The sequence below is a fragment of the Eriocheir sinensis genome, chromosome 43 (genome assembly GCF_024679095.1).
Source record: "Eriocheir sinensis breed Jianghai 21 chromosome 43, ASM2467909v1, whole genome shotgun sequence".
Classification (NCBI taxonomy): domain Eukaryota; kingdom Metazoa; phylum Arthropoda; class Malacostraca; order Decapoda; family Varunidae; genus Eriocheir; species Eriocheir sinensis.
Window position 1 is genome coordinate 8,346,206 of NC_066551.1, and position 19,982 is coordinate 8,366,187.

The 19,982-nt window shown below is 44.4% G+C and overlaps 2 protein-coding genes and 1 long non-coding RNA gene across 6 annotated transcripts in view; 1 reads left to right on the forward strand and 2 right to left on the reverse strand.

Moving 5' to 3' along the window:
* Positions 1-5,290, forward strand: part of LOC127010433 (dorsal root ganglia homeobox protein-like) — a 10,003-nt gene extending 4,713 nt beyond the window's left edge. The window contains exons 2-5 of the mRNA XM_050884581.1: positions 893-1,027; positions 2,984-3,324; positions 3,513-3,681; positions 3,937-5,290. Coding sequence (XP_050740538.1) covers positions 893-1,027; positions 2,984-3,324; positions 3,513-3,681; positions 3,937-4,137 — 846 coding nt within the window. The 3' untranslated portion in view covers positions 4,138-5,290. The remainder of the gene's footprint in view (positions 1-892; positions 1,028-2,983; positions 3,325-3,512; positions 3,682-3,936) is intronic.
* The window catches only part of LOC127010434 (uncharacterized), a 26,643-nt gene extending 15,936 nt beyond the window's left edge, over positions 1-10,707 (reverse strand). Inside the window, exons 1-2 of the long non-coding RNA XR_007763171.1 lie at positions 10,670-10,707; positions 5,299-5,393 (exon numbers count right to left, since the gene is read on the reverse strand). This is a non-coding gene — a long non-coding RNA (uncharacterized LOC127010434). The remainder of the gene's footprint in view (positions 1-5,298; positions 5,394-10,669) is intronic.
* Positions 10,708-11,855: 1,148 nt separating this feature from the next.
* Positions 11,856-19,982, reverse strand: part of LOC127010435 (uncharacterized) — a 150,060-nt gene continuing 141,933 nt past the window's right edge. For all 4 annotated transcript variants that reach the window (XM_050884586.1, XM_050884583.1, XM_050884585.1 and 1 more), the window contains 10 exons: positions 19,468-19,706; positions 18,958-19,279; positions 18,634-18,756; positions 18,332-18,444; positions 17,766-17,921; positions 17,321-17,452; positions 16,534-16,922; positions 14,299-14,410; positions 13,733-13,810; positions 11,856-13,584 (listed from right to left, as the gene is read on the reverse strand). In XM_050884586.1, coding sequence (XP_050740543.1) covers positions 13,501-13,584; positions 13,733-13,810; positions 14,299-14,410; positions 16,534-16,922; positions 17,321-17,452; positions 17,766-17,921; positions 18,332-18,444; positions 18,634-18,756; positions 18,958-19,279; positions 19,468-19,706 — 1,748 coding nt within the window. In that variant the 3' untranslated portion in view covers positions 11,856-13,500. The remainder of the gene's footprint in view (positions 13,585-13,732; positions 13,811-14,298; positions 14,411-16,533; positions 16,923-17,320; positions 17,453-17,765; positions 17,922-18,331; positions 18,445-18,633; positions 18,757-18,957; positions 19,280-19,467; positions 19,707-19,982) is intronic.

The window sequence follows — 19,982 nt, forward strand, 5'->3', positions numbered from 1 at the left end:
CATATATTACCCAACTCCCTCCTCCTTTGTTTCCTTCTATTGATTTAGCTTTATTCACATCCTCCACAAAGAACCAACCAGTACAACCTCCCCATTCAACCACCATTTCCATAATACCTCCTCTACAATCACACTACAACACATCCTCACCCACCTAAACACATCACTCTCGTCAACATGTATTGCAATCAACTACCCTTAATTCTTTCTCCTTCTGTCTATTTTACTATAGGTACATACACCCACCACAAAGAACCCAATTCTTACTCTCATATCACCCACCATTTCTATAACACCTCCACCTCCTCCACCACCCATCCCCACCCACCACCAAACCTAAACACACACACAAAAAAAAAAAAAACGCATATAACTTTTCCACCCCCTCCTCCTACACAGAGCCGCAAACGGATACCCCAATGCACAAAGAGCCTCCCATATCACCCACCATTTTTTCAGCACCGCCAACTTCCACCATCATTCCATAACGCATTCCCACCCATCGCCAACCCTACACACACACGACCACACATACAACCTTTCTCCTAATACAGAAACGCAATCGATCACTTCCCAAAAAAACAACTCCTTCCCATCAACCACACATATAGCCTGTCTACCTCCTCCACCATGCACCCCATACTCACCCACCGCCATCCCCATACACACACAAACACACATACGATCTTCCTATACCTCCTCCTTCGATAAAGAAACACAACTGAACCCCCAACAAAGAGCCAAACTCCTTCCATATCACCCACTATTCCTTTAACACCACCTCCTCCATCACACCTCCTCACCCACCACCAAACCCTACACACACACACACACACACACACACACACACACACACACACCTATAACTTGTCTACTTCTTCCTCCTATACAGAGACGCAACCGCACCACGTTCACGGCGCAGCAGCTGAGCGAGTTGGAGGCCCTGTTCCAGCGCACGCACTACCCCGACGTGTTCCTGCGGGAGGAGGTCGCCTGTAGGATCAACCTGTCGGAGGCGCGCGTTCAGGTGAGTGTTTAATTTGCGCAGGTGATTTTTTTTTTTTTTTTTTAGGGGGGTGTTTGAGTATTTTTGGTCTCTCTCTCTCTCTCTCTCTCTCTCTCTCTCTCTCTCTCTCTCTCTCTCTCTCTCTCTCTCTCTTAGTTCAATTACTTTTTTCATATTCATTTTTCCGACTCCTATTATTTTTTTCTTCCTGAGACCATGCCTTCGTCTTTTTTTTTCTTACATTTTTTTTAGTTCGTTTCATTTTTTCTTCCTTTTTCTCAAGTGCCCGCTGTTCTTTTCCCTTCATTTTATATTTGCCTTCTTTCTCCTTTTTTTTATCTTTCCTTAACTGTCCTTTCTTCACTTAAATTATCACCTCACAAATTTTACTCATTCACCTCAGACATTATTTACTTCATCCTTCTTGTCCTTCCTTTTCTTTTCTCTCTCTCTCTCTCTCTCTCTCTCTCTCTCTCTCTCTCTCTCTCTCTCTCTCTCTCTCTGTTCCTGATCCCCTTTTATGTTTTCGACCTTTCATGTTTCTCCTCCCTTCTTATTTTCCTCTTGTTCTTCCTTCCTATTCCTATTCCTCTTAGACTCTTCCTCTTTCACTCCTTCTCTTCCTTTTCCTCCACCTTCCACTCCTGTATAACTTGTTTCAATAATAATAATAATAATAATAATAATAATAATAATAATAATAATAATAAATGAACATCACTATTATCATTGTTATCATTATCGTTATCATCACTGTCACCACTATTATTACTGCTATTTGACGTAAGTATAACGTTGTCATAATATATCGCGTGTCAGGTCCATATTCTTGAACGCATCGGGCTCTCTTTTCCTCTATTTTCCAAGGCCACAGAGAAGATTAACCGTCTTTTCATGGGCGATTATCCCGTTCATGGAGCAAAAGTCGGGTCAAACTATCACCAGGATCCCAAAACAGTTCATGAAAATCCCGGGAGACACTTTTTAAACAGGCGAACTAGGTGCCGATACGTTGAAGAATAAGGGCTTCAGTATTCCCACACGTCAGCAGAAGGCCACATGTGCACCGCTCTTTACAGCACCATCGCAAAACAGACTGTCTGCCGCCTTACTAATGTCGCAGCCGAGATTTTCCCCCTTTTGTTTCTAATGCACCGTCAAACGAAGTCACCGTCCATTTCTATACCCCCACCGCCACAACTATCACCACAAACTCATCCATCATCATCATCATCATCATCACATCACCATTACATCAGTCATCGCTGCCGCCATCACCATCATCGACACCATCATATTAGTCATCGCCGCTTCTAACACCAACTACGCCACCACCACCACCACCTCAGTCATCGCCGCCCTCATCGCCCCACCACCGCCAGCGCGGCCTCCATTATCACAGCCTCCCCCTCGCCCCAGCCCCCCGCTGCTCACAATAACGCATTCATCTCCTGAAGGAACTCGCCTAAATTTCAACAAAGGAAATTTTAATAAGCGTGTAAAAGTTGACTCGTGTGCTCTCACCTCATCCAATTTAATTTAACGACGAGGGTCCATTCCCCCTCCCCCCCCTCTCCCCCGACTGCGGCAGGCGGGAACAGAGGAAAGGGAGGGAGGAAGGAAAGGGAAGGAGGCGCCGTGCTTCCGAGACAGGAAGGAGCAGGAATACGGTGTAGGATCAGTGAACGGAACGTGTAGACGTCCGCGGTTTGGCAGGCTGAGGACCTGTGTCCCGCGGCACGGCTGAGGGCCAAGGGTGCGGAGCCGTGCGGGCGGCACCGGCAGCAGAGGATCGGCAGCGGCCCCGCGGCGCTGACTGTGATCCTCACCGCCGCCGCCGCCGCCGCTCATGCCGCCGGGCTTCTTCAAGCCAGCACGTTTCCATCCCCCTCTCCCCCTGCTCTAAAGACTCTGCCTTTGCCAGTGCCGCCGCGTCGCACCTAACGCCGTCTGCTGACCGCTTCCGTCGCCCTACAGGTGTGGTTCCAGAACCGGCGGGCCAAGTGGCGCAAACAAACGAGGATGCAGTTCGTTCAGGACGCGTGGCGGCTCCGCTACCTGGGCCTGTCCCCGCCGGCCTGGCTCACCCGGTCTCCCCCGCCCCCTCCCGGCCCCGCCAGCCCCACACCGGGGCGGGGCCAGGCGCCGCTACCGTCGCCCCCACTTCCTCTCCCGCCAAGCTCCGCCTCCGAAGCCCCGGTGGGCGGGGAGAGGACACCGGTAAGCACCGCCCCGCGACGCGCCTCACCGCCCCCCACAGTCACCTCCGCCCCGCCAACCAGCCTCTCCGCCGACGAGCACTTGGCCGTCGCTACCAGGTAAGCTAACGCACTCTTCCTCTCCGTCAAAGCTAATCAACTAAGGTGATCAATTAAGATGATTAGCACCACACCTGCCCGCCTCTCACGCCCCGCCACACCTTAATGCGCGTCAGTGAGAGCGGCACGCAGGAGTGGTGAGTAATTTGTACAGCTTGGCACATTGATGACAGGTCTTCCTTCCACAGCATTAGCAGTCTGGGCGCGGCGGCGGCAGCGGCGAGCCTCCGGTGGCGCGGGGAGGAGCACGTGGGGTGCCTCGGGGCGGGCCTGTGCCCCTGCCTCAGCCACGCCTCGCTGCACGATCACCCCCTGCTGCCCCGCCTCGCGCTGCCCATGCACCTCGCCCACACACAGGTGAGTGCCCTCAACCATGCCCGTCGCCCTCACCTGGCAGCACCCACCACAGCCTAGCTGTGCACCATACCAGCACAGCCTAGCGAGCCATCATGCCACTAACCTTCATGCATACAAATGTAAGTCTGTTTTATACACACACACACACACACACACACACACACACACACACACACACACACACACACACACACACACGCACACACACACACACACCACGCCCTTCATACAGCGGGTCATCCTCCTCCTCCCCAGCTTGGTAGTCGTCCTTCCTCCCCTGAGAAGCGACCGCTCGGGAGGGAAGCCGAGGCCCCCCTGCCTGTCCCGCCCCCCCGCCCCGTCCCCCGCCACGTCAACGACCACCACAACGACGACGACGAGGAGCTGACCGTGACCCCGGAAAGCGACGATGACCTCACGCCCACTGACCTCTCCGCTACCATGACCTCGAAATAGGGTAGTCTTTAGGGACATACTGTGACCCTCCATTCCCCTCCCCTCCCCTACCTCCATCACCCCATTCTCGTTCCCACCACCCATAACCTTCAACATTATCACCACTATCACCCAAAACATTATTCATTTTTCCTCACAACCACAACCGCCTCCGCCTCCTTCATCATTACCTTTTCTTTCTCCTTTCACTTTCAATTCTCACTCTTCTTTCTCTCCACATCACATTTTTTTCAACTTCCATCTCTCCATGCATGCTCTTCCTCCCTCCCCCTCCCATTCCTCCATCCCCTTCCCTCTCCTCCTTCCCTTCCTCATATATCTTCCCCTTCCCTTCCCATTACCTTGATTTTCACTCCACGCCAAAGAATTACTACTCTTAAGTCACAATAATCTAGTAGTTATGATGTAGCCTTGAGTTTCCATGGTAGCGCTGGTTTGTACATAATATACTATAATAACAATAATAGCCTTAAGACTCTCTTGGTAAATTGCTTTTGATGTGAGATTCTGATGACCGTGTGTATGTACGTCTGTGTATTGTTGGCTGTTTATTTTTCTCCCTTGTTGTATACGCATAGAAAGAGAAATATTGATTGGTTTTCCCCTGTGTGTGTGTGTGTGTGTGTGTGTGTGTGTGTGTGTGTGTGTGTGTGTGTGTGTGTGTGTGTGTGTACAATGAGCCTCAAACTCCAGTCATTATCACAACTCATCGCCATAAAACAAAAAGATGTAAAAATATGCAACAAGAGAGATACATTACCCCTTCACATAACGTAATACATCAGGCAAAAGAAATGCACACCAGTGGTCAATATGTGTGGAGCTGAATCTATCATTTCCTCCACGCTTCTTATATGTTCATTCAATCGTGTGTTTTAACGTGAGAAAACGAATAAAGTTTAACAATTCGTCATCATTAAGAGACTGATTTAAGTGCATGGCTGGACATCAAATTCATTTACTAATTGTTCCACTTCCTTTTAATATATTTTTTCGGGTGATTTGATATCTAAGTTCCATTCCTTTTTATGTCCTTTCTCTCCTTCCTTATAATCACCAATAGAAACTAATCATGTCATACAGTACTGCTGGAAAAACATGTGCACCTCCCTAGCCTATTCTTGCTCTTGAAATAAAACAACAAAACTCATTAGTGCTCACCTGAGATGACCTGCCACAAGCACGTCCCCTCCATCAGAACTCGAGGCAGTCTCCACTTCCTTTGTGACACTCTTTTTCTCGATTCCTTTCAAACCCTGTGAGAAAATAAACACTTGAAATAATTGCACTAATACTCTCTCTCTCTCTCTCTCTCTCTCTCTCTCTCATATCCACGTACATGGTGGTTGAGGTTCCGCTTCGTTGTACAGAAAGCCGATGATGTACGTACCAGTGTTTAATAAATGTGATAATGACATGAAAACACGCCATTTCCTTATTATCTTTAATAGTACCTATCTTAATTGAATTCGTGGCGTGGACGTGTCATAGTAACCAGAGCTTCCCTCATTTTGAAATACATATTTTTTTTTCAGATTTTTGGGATATACATTACCTGAACGGAGGGGGGCAGGTCACAATGTATGGGAACTAACTTCGCGGGCCAGGTCCCGTTTAAGTGAGGTTAGGTTATTTAGTTGATAGCCAGAGCTGCACCACAACACGACGGCACAAGTGTACCTTTTTTTTACCGCCCAAGATTATTAAACCCCTGTTATATATGAACCACGTCATCATTTGTATTATGAGATAACCGACTTGCTAATCACTCATCCCCCAAGTAGTAACAAATGGTACGTTACTTTGATATATATATATATATATATATATATATATATATATATATATATATATATATATATATATATAATTTTTTATTTTTTACAACAAAGGAGCAGCTCAAGGGCACAAAAAAAAATAATAATAAAAAAGCCCGCTACTCGCTGCTCCAAAAAAAAGAATTAAAAGAGGTGCCCGAAAGAAAGATCAATTTCGGGAGGAGAGGTGTCCTGATACCCTCCTCTTGAAAGAGTTCAAGTCGTAGGTAGGAGGAAATACAGATGAAGGAAGATTGTTCCAGAGTTTACCAGCGTGAGGGATGAAAGAGTGAAGATGCTGGTTAACTCTTGCATAAAGGGTTTGGACAGTGTAGGGATGAGCATGAGTAGAAAGTCGTGTGCAGCGGGGCCGCGGGAGGCATGCAGTTAGCAAGTTCAGAAGAGCAGTCAGCGTGGAAATATCGATAGAAGATAGAAAGAGAGGCAACATCGCGGCGGAGTTTAAGAGGTAGAAGGCTATCAGTAGGAGGAGGAGAGCTGATGAGACGAAGAGCCTTAGACTCCACTCTGTCCAGAAGAGCTGTGTGAGTGGAGCCCCCCCACACGTGAGATGCATACTCCATACGAGGGCGGACAAGGCCCCTGTATATGGATAGCAACTGCGCGGGGGAGAAGAACTGACGGAGACGATACAGAACGCCCAACCTCGAGGAAGCTGATTTAGCAAAAGAGGAAATATGAAGTTTCCAGTTGAGATTTTGAATTAAGGATAGACCGAGGATGTTCAGTGTTGAAGAAGGTGACAGCTGAGTGTTGTCGAAGAATAGGGGATAGGTGTTTGGATGATTGTGTCGAGTTGATAGGCGGAGAAATTGAGTTTTTGAGGCATTGAAGGACACAAGTTCCTTCTGCCCCAATCGGAAATGATAGCAAGGTCTGAGGTTAAGCGTTCTGCAGCCTCCAGTCTGGAGTCGTGTACTTCTTGTTGTGATGGTCTTCTATTGAAAGAAGTTGAATAATGCAGAGTGGAGTCGTCGCTCCTGTTCCAAAGAGTTGGTCATCAACAAGGCAGAGTGGCGTGCAAAGCTTCAGGTTGAGAGGTCGCAGTAAGGTTCCTCATGTCACATGTGTCTTTAAAATGTTATGAAGTCAATTTTGACATAATACGAATTACTAAGGCTCCCCTGACCAATAACCTCGACCTTTTTTTATTGGGAGATTATACAGATTAAAGGCATTTTCATACTGGGACCAATGCTACGCGATCTATGCCGCCATGTGGCTTTCAATCGCTTCTGTTATTTTCAGTGAGACTATGTATACGTAGCTCTCCTTCGTACTAAGCTGTCCCCGCTTTGTTTACAAACAAAAGGCGGACCGCTATATACACGAATGTATACACACCTGGTCGCGTGTAAATGGATGTCTCATCTGTCCGTTCAAGCACGGGAACGCATATCGTTTCATTCTTCCATAGGAAAACATTCATGAATCCAATACAGCGCCGTGTAATGAATGAAGGGCCATAAATAGCCTTAATGCAGATTCAGGGGTAAATTTACGGAAAATAGCATCTTGCTAATTTCTAAACAAAACTATCTTGATGTGCATATCATAATTGTTTGGGGCTGATTGCATACTTTTATATGGGTGGTTAGGGTCCATCTCCTGCCCACAGGACATTTCTGAACGAAATTGAACGCCTCATATATCAACTGCTACATAAAGGTAAATATTTGTTTAACATTCCGCTTGGTTAAAGACGAAGACTTTTCTTTATTAAAATTGACACTGGGAGGTTAAAGTAACCCTCTTCCAAATGATTGATAAGCTTTCGAATATTGCTATTATGGTTAGTATTTACATATACTACATCATACATGCCCCGTAAGTGTTAACAACTCATATTACGTCCCTAAATGTGGCCAGTCTTTCCTATAAATCTGAAGCAATGTTATCGGGGGACGCCAGCGTACAACTTTGTTTATCAACCAGTCTTTGTTTGTTAACATTCGCTTCTGAGCATGCGCAGTTCGCGCGAGGACAGCTCCCTACAAGGGGACAGCTACGTACACAAACCAGATGCAAAGCTATGCAAACGACGACTACGACATCTCTCGCATCGCTTGCCTGATCGCAGCCTCTACAATATATCACCAGACATGCACAGTAGAGCACTTTAGGGGGAGCCCCTGCGGGCCTGAATGCACATTAGGGCACTTTAGGGGGAGCCCCTGCAGTGTTCACTGCTTGCCAACTGAGACAGTGGGAAGTTGGCAACAGTCTGCCACGCGCTAATCTAAGCATGTGAGGTTCCGTTTACATGAGGCAATTTCATTTTTTTCACGCGCAGGATTCCTGGAAGCAATGGAACAGTTAAAAGAGGAAGTACGGGAATATCTCCCTATATATGTCTACAGAAGACTGCAGGGATGTGAACCGGGACAAATATTGCATTGTACTACATCTCAAACGTAGCTTAGCTGACATCGTTTCCAGTGTGAACATTCGTATAGCAACCATAGTGAGGTATATCTAGGCGGCATAGCGTGCGAAGCCTGTCATCGCTCCCAGTGTGAACTGGCCATATATAACTGAGAGGTTCGCCCAGCAGCTATTACTTATAGTCCTTACATCATCATAGTATCCGTGGATCGTTCCATGTCTACTAACAAAATGGAAGGACTATAGCCCCGGTCTCTCTCTCTCTCTCTCTCTCTCTCTCTCTCTCTCTCTCTCTCTCCATTGCGCTATAGCACTGGGAACAAAATGAAGGTAAAGCTTCGTTATGGGTCCTTCAAAGTTTTCGATAGGGAAATTTCTCATAGTTTTGGAACTGAAAGTCGAATCAGTATATACACAGTAGAACCCTTTAAACACATGTTAGGTTTGAGATAAATAAAGAAAGTCATGTATCTACTACATATTCAGAATTGCACTAAACTGAAGATCGCCGATCAAGGCAACCACCAAACTATATAGGTAGCGCATTGCCGCTCCGCGCTTTCTTATGAATCCCACGAAAACTTAACCAATAGCAACCTATCATCACTAAAATAGTAACGTATGGCCGCTGTCTAGCGTTGCTGAAATATCAACCCATCGCCTCTAAAATATTAAGAAACGGACTGACTTGAAGCGAGGGTTGAGAAGACAACCGCAGGCAGGAAACTCCAACTACAGTGGATGGAAGCGGCGAGTGTCGGGAGTGTCGATTTGGAGGTACGGGGTCCTTCACTGATCACTGAGCTCGACCTACCATCTGGTGGCCCTAGTGGAACTACCTACCAAAAAAATTATGCATACGAACTTTGTCAAATATTTTTTTTCTCAGTTTTTCGTTAGTATTTAGAAATTCCAATTTTCTAGTACCTACGGTATAGAGACAACTGAGGTAGTTGTATTTAATTAAGAAACGGGGAAACGCAAGAATTAGAAAATTAAAATATATATATTTTTTCCCCACATAATCGTCACATGCTATATGTTGTTCTTTTAAAGTTCCATATAGTAAATGTAATATAATAAGATGCTAAGGATGTATGTATTATGATTTAAATTGGAAATATGAAATAAGTTTAAGAATTGCTGCCGGAAGCGTACGATATGTTTTACATCAGTGTAAACAACCTCCCGAGCTCTGACTGGGGGGAGAGGAATGCATCGTGTGTTAGGCAGCGGAGTGCAAGCCGGGGCATGTTGAGTGGCAAAATTTTCAACACCTTCAACCACTACTTTTTTATAGGAAACTGAAAGCACGACTCCATGTTGAGCTTGTTTGACTTCTCTTTTCTTGCATGAAGGAAATATTTACCCACGGGTCCGCATTCATGCATTATTATTAATCACGTAATGGGAGTGTAGTAGGAAATATCGATGAATAATCTTATTTGGCCAACAATACTCATTATAACGACATGAATAGTGTACAGCACTCAGATTTTTTTGGTTTAAACATGAGTGATCATTACAACTCTGATATGCTGCTAATTTAATGCAGAAAAATGTCAATTAAGCCTCGCTGGACCCAAGCTGACCGCAGGTTTGGCTCTGGCTGAGGCTCCGGGAGGGATACCAGATGGCGGGTCGAGTTCATTGAAGGACCCGATTCGCGATGTTTATCAGATTTTTACTTTCAGCATCTCCCAAAACAAGATATGTCTGACTGGTTCTGATGTGCACTGATTCAATTTCTACTCTCAAAATCGTGGAGAATCACATCCTAGCGAAAACGCAGTGGGGCACAAAACGAAGCTGGACCCACATTCTCAGACGCCTCTAAATTTGCTCGCGACAGCTATTTCCAGAGGCCACAAAGGAGATCAGTAGGGTTCTTGGGAGTGTTTTCTCACGCTCATGGTGCAGGAACCTTGTCGAACTTTCAGTAGGCTCATAAAACTATCCATGAAAACTAACAGGAACCTTTACGAAAGCCTTATCAAATGCAGGTGTGTGGTTGAGAATATGGACCCTGAACGCAAACGGGTCAAGGTGAGAACGTGACGTCACACGGACTCACACCTTGTCCCGCCACAAGTCAATTAAGAGCTGGAGCTGCACATGACAAGGCCACCATTGCTCAACCCAACCCTGTCATTTGGCTGTCAACCTTATATTTAACGTACCACGACTGTTACTGACCAATCGCCAACTTCTCCAGTCTTAGTGAAATGCTGTGTATTTCTTAAGAGAAGGTGTGGGAAGACATTAATCACATTATCGCCCTAAATATAAAAAAATCAGTCCAAGCTTACCTTGTTTCCGCCGGGCCGTCACTGCCTGTCACCACGAGGGAGGGACCCGAGCCACTAAATCAGTGTTGCATCGTCGATATCTTTGTCTTTTTGTATTATACATTTTTTTTAAACTGGTGTTATTATTACCATCACAATCATACATAATCCCACAACTTTCTTCTGCTGGTTTTGGTTCCGTAGCTGCAGTAGCCTGTAGATCTTAGTTAATAATTTATAAGGAATCTACTACAAAATATTTTGTTGGCCACTTACAATGAAATAATACAAAAATGTTAAAGGAAAGGCCTTCCGCGAGGCATTTTAATTCCTTCGTACTACCTACACTGGCAAATTTTCACTTGTCCGTAACAAATGCATGAGTGGTGGCTGGGGGAGTCCGCGCCCCGACTCCGCGTTACTGCTTCGTCTCATCTATATATATATAGCATTAAGTTTTATATCAACATTTATAATGTCTCCGGGAACGTTGTTTCAGCTGCCTAAACGCTGTTTATGCATCGACTTCCAACTTTCTGTTGATTATTTGTCAAATAAATATTAGTCTGAATTATTCGAAGACATTACTTGAAGCTCATAAACAATCTTCTGAAAATGATATTCAAAGCTCATCATACAAATTACCATATGAGCTGCTGCATCAGTGAAGAGTTTGAGTCAATTTTGTTGCCAATCAGTCACGACATTAGCTATGTCCAGTCGCCCAAAGAAGTATCGAACACCCGTGGGTCATTGAATAGAATTTGGGTGAAATTTATAGACATGGTGTTGTATTGGTTAGGTGGGTACCATGGCAATGGCTAGCTTGGTAGGTCCAGTCCAGTCCAGTCCAGTAGTAGGTGTAGGATTACCTTTGTAAGGGCTCCCACTTATGACTTATTCTTGATTGTTGATTGGCGTTGTATCCACCTAACCAACATCATATCTATAGATTTCGCTCAAATTCTATTCAATTGCGACGACTGCCCAGGCTGGGATTCAAACCCACGCCAGCAGATTCATGGATAGGCTTACTAACCACTGCCCCACAGAGGTGCTAGGTGAAACGTTGCATTGCTATTATACCAGTTTACGAGACCCTTTAAAAACAACTTAAATGATACAAAACACTCCTTCATGCACTGAAAATAGTGCTGCTGACAACTGATGGCATATCAGATCAGGAGAGGTCAGCCACACATGGAGGTATTGATATAAGAGTTTATTAATAAAATGGAACAAGCGCAGTACACTTTCAACAACAGTCCTCCTCAGGGCAGGCCAGGTCTTGGTAGGGTGAGGCAGGTGTCAAGGAACACCTGCCTGCCACCCCCACACAGGAAACTCCTCAAGGATGTAATACAGGAACCCAGTAAGTGCTGCCATTTGGCACAAATAGTTTATACAAGTCTAATGATCCTTCTCTTGGACTGCGACTCACACCATCAAGAGCCAGCTGGAAGGAAACCCCACAGCAGACTCTCACAGCACAAGTCACTGTCTGGCACAACAGTGAAGATCCTAATCTCTACAATGTACAAAAAATATCAACCCTAGAATGGTGTGAGAAGACCTGCCAGCCTGAGGAGGAAACACCAGGCAATGTCAGTGCCAGACCAACAAGCCCCTGCACCATAGCAACACACTGCCGATGGACTGGGAGCCATTAAAACAGTTTAAGGAGTGCTGTACATCTGTTGTCAACACACAGCACAGTCATAACCTATGATTTTTGTGTAATTTTTGCACTGGCACTGGGCATTGCCTGGGGCTTGTCAATGTACTAATCAGTTGTTAGACTGTTAGGGTGGTGTAGTTCGCTTGGACCAGCCAGACATGCTCACGGGTACAAATATATACAGTGGTTGTATGTACACTTCACGGTTGCTAGGATAAGGATTCACCTCTTCAAGTATGCAAGTGAGAAGAGTGGGACTCAGTCCGAACAGTTCTCATGTGGAGCAAACAGAGTTGTGAGAAACTTTTGACTCAGATGCGACCTTCATAATACGAATATTATCCTATAATTAGACATTAGTAATTACACTGTACTAGTATAACAAAAAATAATGACTGTTTACCAAACAAAGTAACAATGATATATATGTAAGTACAATATATGATAATTTTTTGGAAAAATATAGATATTTATAGATCAGCAAAACAGGTCACAAATCAGGCTGACATAATAAATTTACTAAGAAATTAGTTTTAATATAAAAAAGGCAAACAGATGAAACAGCAAACATGCGGTACATGAAGCTTGTTTCATAAAATAAATAAATAAAATTAAGCTTCTTGAGCAGTGAGTGCTCTGCCTGAGCCCTCAGTGACCTTTTTTGCTCAAAGATATGCACCGTCAGGAGGAGGGAAGGCTCCCTCCCTCCTCGCACACACGCCTCTGAAAATAAGAGGAACAGCATCCTAACATAATGGCAAAGAGCCATTCTTAATTTTGGGTAAACACTCTTGGTCTCAGATATGGAGATAAGTAGGCAAGTACAAAAAATAAAGACTAATAATATACATCTCTGTAGCCTAAACTCTTAATTTTCTCCCGATTTCACACGCATTTCCTTAAGACTTACACGTTACTGGAAAATATTGCTGTGAAATACTAATTTTTGCCTTTATAAACTCAAGAAAAATTAACAAGGTAGTTTATTTATGTGTATTGTGTACTTTTGATTAATATCATTGCATAATACATATTGTAGCTTTTGTAATGCACATCTGATGTACAAATTTTATATCTTCACTTCTCGGAAGCCACCTGAGTCTGGTGCTGAGAACAACAGCTTCCCTCAGGGGCAACCTTGAGCAGCACAGGCACCTGGCAGGTATGGATCCACTCAGGAGAAGAAGTTCCTTGAAGCTCCCCTGCTGGAGGTGACTTTGGAGTGTTGTTCACTCATGTCACTAATGGAGTCATTGTCCTGAAGAAGAGAATATAACATTAGTTTGTCTCCAAAGCTTCAAGATGATTCAGATGTACTTTTATTGTGTCTACGAGTGCTTGAGACATCTGTTCTAAGAGCGGTGTAAGCTGATGAACAGGAGAATGGGTGACATAGAGACACTTACCCTCACAGGTCGGTACAGCTCAGTCTGAGGATAGACCACAGTAGAGCCCCCATCTCGCTCAGCCATGGTCTGATGTTCCTAAAGAAGGGGAGGGGAGGGTGAGGCAGAGGTGCAGAGGTAACTCAACTAAAGCTACCAGGGTGGGTGAGGGACAAGAAATATGGCAAGCTACAAGCAGGTTAAGTGCCTCCACAGTGCTTTGTGCTTCAAGTCCACCTTGTCATCACAGAACACCAGTAAATCATGTTATGTTCCCTTTATGAGTTACTACATATACTATTACTACCAGGGTCCAAACTGTAAAGCTGCAAAAGGAAACAGACAACAAAACTGGTATTTAAGCATTCTCAGAGTAATGTGTCAAGGTTGAACCCAAATATCAGCTAAACTAATCAGATAATGCAGATATATACTTTGATAAATTAACAAAACTCTTACTTGTGTATTTTGTTAAAAGTTTTATGTTGCTGATTATGTGCATTTTTATTTCACACTATTATGATAAACATTCTTGTAACTCTATCACATGCTTGTGAGGTGGCACCACAACACCCTCCGGTACTTACAGAAATGTGCTGAGATGAGAGGGCCTTGGAGGAGTAGAAGCTCTCTGCTCGCAGGCTTCTTATTGGAGGACGCACTGTGGTCTCATCATAAGACCGTGCCTCACTCATTGTCCTGTAAAAAACATACCGTTAATATTTTCTTTCATGTTATATCTACATTTTTTACATGGTTTGAAGTATCAATCCATCAATCAATGGGGTACATGCTGGGGGGGCACATTGCCTCTTCCACTCTACGACACCAACCCTGGGGTCCTCCATGCAAGTTTCCATGTAAGGCCCCTTCCCATCCTAAGTGCTTCATGGATCTCTCAACTTGCTTAATCCATCAGCATTGTGGGTGTCCCTTTGACCTCTTCCATATGGGACTGCCTCTTATACAGACCACAGTGAGGCCCCATGTCTAGCAGTAAGAATAGACTGAAAAAACATTGCTCATTCTGAAACTGCTAGTTTAGGGGCATACTTTAGTGAAAAATTAAAATAAACAAACTTTTCAGAAGTTGATTTTTTTCTCTATTTCACTTGCTTTTAACAACTAAATTTATATTTGTATATAAATATAACTGCTGATAGGCAAAGGCAACAAAAACTTGCCAAAATGCTTTGAATGTGCTCTAAAATTAAGAAATTACTGGTAGTAAGGAGTTGGGAGTGCCCCAACTTACTGAGAGGCCGGCCCACCGCCTCTGCCATCACTGCCCTCCTTTGCTGCCAGATGTGCATCAATCTCCCTCAGCACCTCACTCCTCTCGTATTACAGCAGTTCATGATCCTTAAACCTAGTAGTCCTAAGGGTTGGCAAGGCTGAGCAGAGCAAGTGGCACACACCTACGTTCAGTTGACCCATGAATGAGGGGCTGAGCCAAATTAATGGAACACTGGATCAGTTGAGCCCAACAAACTGGCATCCCACACAACAATTCCCTCAAAATATTCCCTCAACAGCTCTTACAGGTGAACTTTTACTGGAAACACCAATCATAGTTGAATGCAACATTTGCAGAAGGCAAGAAAATGGAGAAGAGGTAACACTGGCCACACTAAGAACAATGATGTCTATTTTGTTTACATTCAATTCCCCACCCAAGTCTTGGCAAGACTTGTTAGCTGTATTGCATAACGTTGCACAGCGGTGCATGACCGGCGAGTCAACTGAACTTTGGGACCAAGTGTTCACCCTTCCCACACAACTCCCCCACAACGTCCCCTCGGGCCATCTTGACACAACTTATCCACTCATTCCTCTCAGCTGATGGGATTTTTTTTTTTTTTTTTCTTCTTTTTTACATCTTCGCCTGTGGCGCCTGTGGGCTTGCAAATTAGGGCTTGATGGTCGGCCCTAGCCCGTTGTGGTGCAGGCAAGTGTTTATAGTGGCACCATTTTGCATTGGCTCATGCTGTCCCCCGGAGCTCATCTTTGATCCTAGAATCTAGAGTCCGGGTTGATAGGTGGTCTTCTGGACAGCATGATGGTAGTCTTAGGCCACTCGGCGGTGACTGAAAAATCACAGCTTGGTGTCACCGGGCGGGGCGCGAACCCATGTCGTCCTGGACGCAGTGCCGTAACGCTATCCACTCAGCCACCGCCTCAATAGTTTTGAGATTTTGATCATTAGTTATGAAACCTGGGGCTGTTTATATCCTATTGCTAGACTTGAAATCATTAGTTAGATAAATGCAACTTGCAGGACCCATGTACAGGTTATAGGCCTTGATTCATTTTCAAAGAATTGCCAATATGACACAAAGGCATTCTAGTGATATCCTATGATTCTGTGTACACAGTACATATTACCAAAGGCATTTATTTGCTTCTCCAAGACACATGTTGTGTAAATGTCTCCCAGCAATAGATTGAGACAGAGACCACAAACAGCTGGAAGGTCCAAATCTTTGTTCTCCTGCACAGGTATCAACAACACCATATTGTTATGCCACTGCATTGTACTGTTTCTGAAAGTTTCTTGTATATTACATCATTGTTTAATACTTGACTAGACTAGTCTAAGCCCATCTTGGGCATTAATACATCCTTTCCCTTAATTTACATTATATTAATATTTAGAAACTGGAAAAAAGCACAGCCATGTAACTAAGACATTTTTGTTGAAATATAATCATACTTCTAATGATATTTGTATCAGCCTGATTTAGATGTACTCTTGAGGAATGAAAACTGAGTAATGTAGAGGACTTCAATGCCCACAGTAAGGGACCAGCATGAAAACTCACCGTTCTCCATCTCCTCGGAAGGAAAAGTTGACTCCGAACTCTGAGTTGAGGTCGTGGGTGCTGTTGTGGAGCCTGTCTGTAGAGCGAGAGCGGGTGGAGCCCTGAGGGTGGAGTTGATGGAGGAAAGCATCTGAGAGCCGTTCACGGGAGTGTGACCTTGAACGGTTTATGCGAGCACTACTGTGGATGGAGGCAGCAGTCATGCTCTCCCTCCTGCTGGAGCGACACACAGCAGGTCCTGGTGGGTCCAATAGGTCAACAAAGGCTTGCTGGGAGCTGGCCAGGTCAGACCGAGCATCAGCACCAATCATGACGCGTGCCTCTCCATCCTTGTCCCGGCCCACCACTGACGGGCGAGGGGGTGCTGGACCCTTCACTCTTGGGATCAGCTAGAGAAAAACATAACATTCACTCTATGGTGTACTGGCACAGGAAGTCAGCACATGAGAGAATAACCATTCCATGAAAAGCAAATGAACTGCAGCAATTCCCTGCTTTGAGTGGGAGCCTGGAAAACAACAACTTTGAATTACTGCTGACTTTTGTGGCGATCTATATGTATGGTGTTCTTAGGGAGAAAAGAGAGGTATCTTAATTATATCTGCAGATGTATGAATGGATGAGAAGAGTCATGGAATATAAATTATATATAAACTAACATCTACTTCTCATTACACTGATGATAGCACAACAAGTATCAGAAAATGAGGCATTACTATAATTATCCTTTCTCCATCATAATACATCCAGCACCTCACAGGACTCAGAGGCCTGGCAAGAGACTCACCACAGGTGGCAGCGTGGTGTGGACGCCCATGGAGCGGTCCTCAGCGAAGGAGGACTGTGACCGCCGGCTGGTGCTGATCTCTGAACGAGGGGCGCGAACCACTCGTTCTGCCTTCTCTGATGAGCTGGGAGTCTTTAGGAGGAGAAGTATTATTTTTAGATTCATTTTTAAGTGATATTCGTAATTTTTAAAGTTTATGAAATACAGTTTCATGATATTAAAAAATTTAGTAAAATTAAATTCATAAAGAGTAGGCTACTAGGTCAAGCTGAACACAAAGTGACTACAGATGTATGTATATCCAAGAAAAAAATAGCTTAGCTTGAGAAAGGAATACAAACTGTACCTAATATAACCAATATCAGTTTGAAAAAGAGATTAGGATCTCAACTTCTTTTCCCCAATACATGCACTTTGCCTCTCTTTGCTGTGCTGACTGACTCACCATGAAGGAGGCGGCATGGTGGTGGTGGTGGTGGTTGTGGTGGCGTGGGTGTTCTACTGAGCTCTCAGAGGAGGTTTCATTGATCATGGCACGACGATCCAGGGTTCCAGACATGTCAGTGGAGCGTGCCCGCAAGAAGGTCGGAGCGCCAGGCACCTGTGCCATCAAGACATAACTTTAGAGTGTTCCTCTGTGGTGAATGACTGCATGAAAAATGTTCTTCAAAAATACCCCTAAAAAACTTCTCTCACACAAGATTGATTTTTTGAGAATGAGAATTTCAACCTTCCTCTCAAGCAGAACAGAAACTTAAATGGTAAAGTGTGTGGTAGGTGTGGGGTGTGTCTATTATTGCTTCATTCTATTTACAAGAAAACTTTTCACTTTTATTGGTTGATTGCTGACTCTTGTGAATCCAAACCCTTTCCTTGTGTCCAATAGTGTTCAGATTTAAATGACAATAAATCAGACAAACCATTATGACCTTAAACAACACAATCAATATCAAGATTCGGTTAGAGGATAAAAATTTTAATCTATAAATTCCTGAGAATGCATTTTCTTACTTGTGCCAGCTTATCCCGAGTGTTGCGTCGTGCCCTCATGCAGCAGAGTGCCAGACACAGCAGCAGCAGCAGGATCAGCAGGGAGCCCACTGTCACCAGTGCTATCAGCATCACTGACAAAAAAAAAAAATTTACAAGGCCTGCAACTCTATTTTGTTCCCTTCATAAAGGTAAAAGGTTAGTGTGTATGTGGAATGAGGTATCATGATGTAACAAATTTCATGTTCTATTCATTATAATGGTTTCCTACAGTACAGCACAGGGAGTCCACCACACTAGTCTGAGCCTGTCTCCAGCATTACCTCTCAGGTTGAGCTGACAGCGATTGCCACTGAACCACTGCAAGCACTGGCACCCCACTGAGCCATCTGACTCAATCACACACTCGCCCTGGAAGTTGCACTGTGCACACCGCTCAGTCTGAACTGTAGGTGCATAAGAAATAAAGTGTTATATGATTTTATACACTCATGTGATAAAATAACATAGGCTATCATTGATTGTGGATAATCAAGAAAACTCCTAAAAAATCCAAAAACCTAATACAGTACAATTTGTATTTGAAAAATGCATCTTGATTAGATATGCTAATTTTCTTCACTATAAAATAGCAATTCCATATTTACCAGCACACTCTCTTCCCGGCAAATCAGAGATATCCTTGAAGCCGTCCCTGCAGGCGCACAGGTATGAGCCTGGGGTGTTGAAGCAGTTGGCATTGATAGAGCAGTCGTTGTGGTCTTCAAAGATGCACTCGTTGAAGTCCTCTGAGGCCAACACTGCTTCTGCTCTGCTGGTGAAGAGTCCGGTGCCCCCGAGAGAATAGTTACTGCTTCTCAGGACTGAATCAAGAGCTTGCCTCACCCTTGCCTCATCCAGGTCAGACTCTTCAGCCTCTTCTGTGTCCCTCAAAAACTCCACTTTGATGTCTGCCACCAGTCCATGCTCCTGGTGGTAAAAGGGAATTACTTTTTTTGTACTTCAAACTAAATACCAAAGAGCTCAACTTTTATATGTTCATTTTTTATCATTTCAGCAAGTAACTGCCTACAGTTTATGACTTACTACTAACTGTTCATAAATTGCATCATGTTACAAGGATGGATGAAAGGCTTACTTTTACACTGTAAACTCACCATATCATTAACAGAGGCTGGCATCACCATTTCTTTAGTGTCTGAAAACTTAGTGATCGTGGCAGTGTGGTATCGTGGACCCAGAGGAGACTCCCTCATGGCCTGATTTATGCCATGGGTGGTGATGTCAGAGAGGTCCTGGGTGATGGGGTGGGAGGCATTGTGAAGAACAGCATCAAAGATGAGCTGCCCGTCACTCATGTGGTCAAGGAGCACTTGGACGTTGTAAGCAAGGGAAGCTGAAGAAAATAGGCAATCATTAAAACCTGTTCCTTCCTGAAACCTCTTGGTTTTGTTTGAATGTGACACAATTACATGTCATCATTATCAGTCATATGTGAGCTACATATCCTTATATCCATGCTTTGCTGCAACAAGGCCACAAGTGCAACTGTTCATTCAGGGATTTTGTAATCCTTGAAATATTATATAAGCACATATCATTAGCTCAATAATTGAAAGACAGAGAGAGAGACTAGAACAAAGACAGAGACAGATGGAGACAGACAAAGACA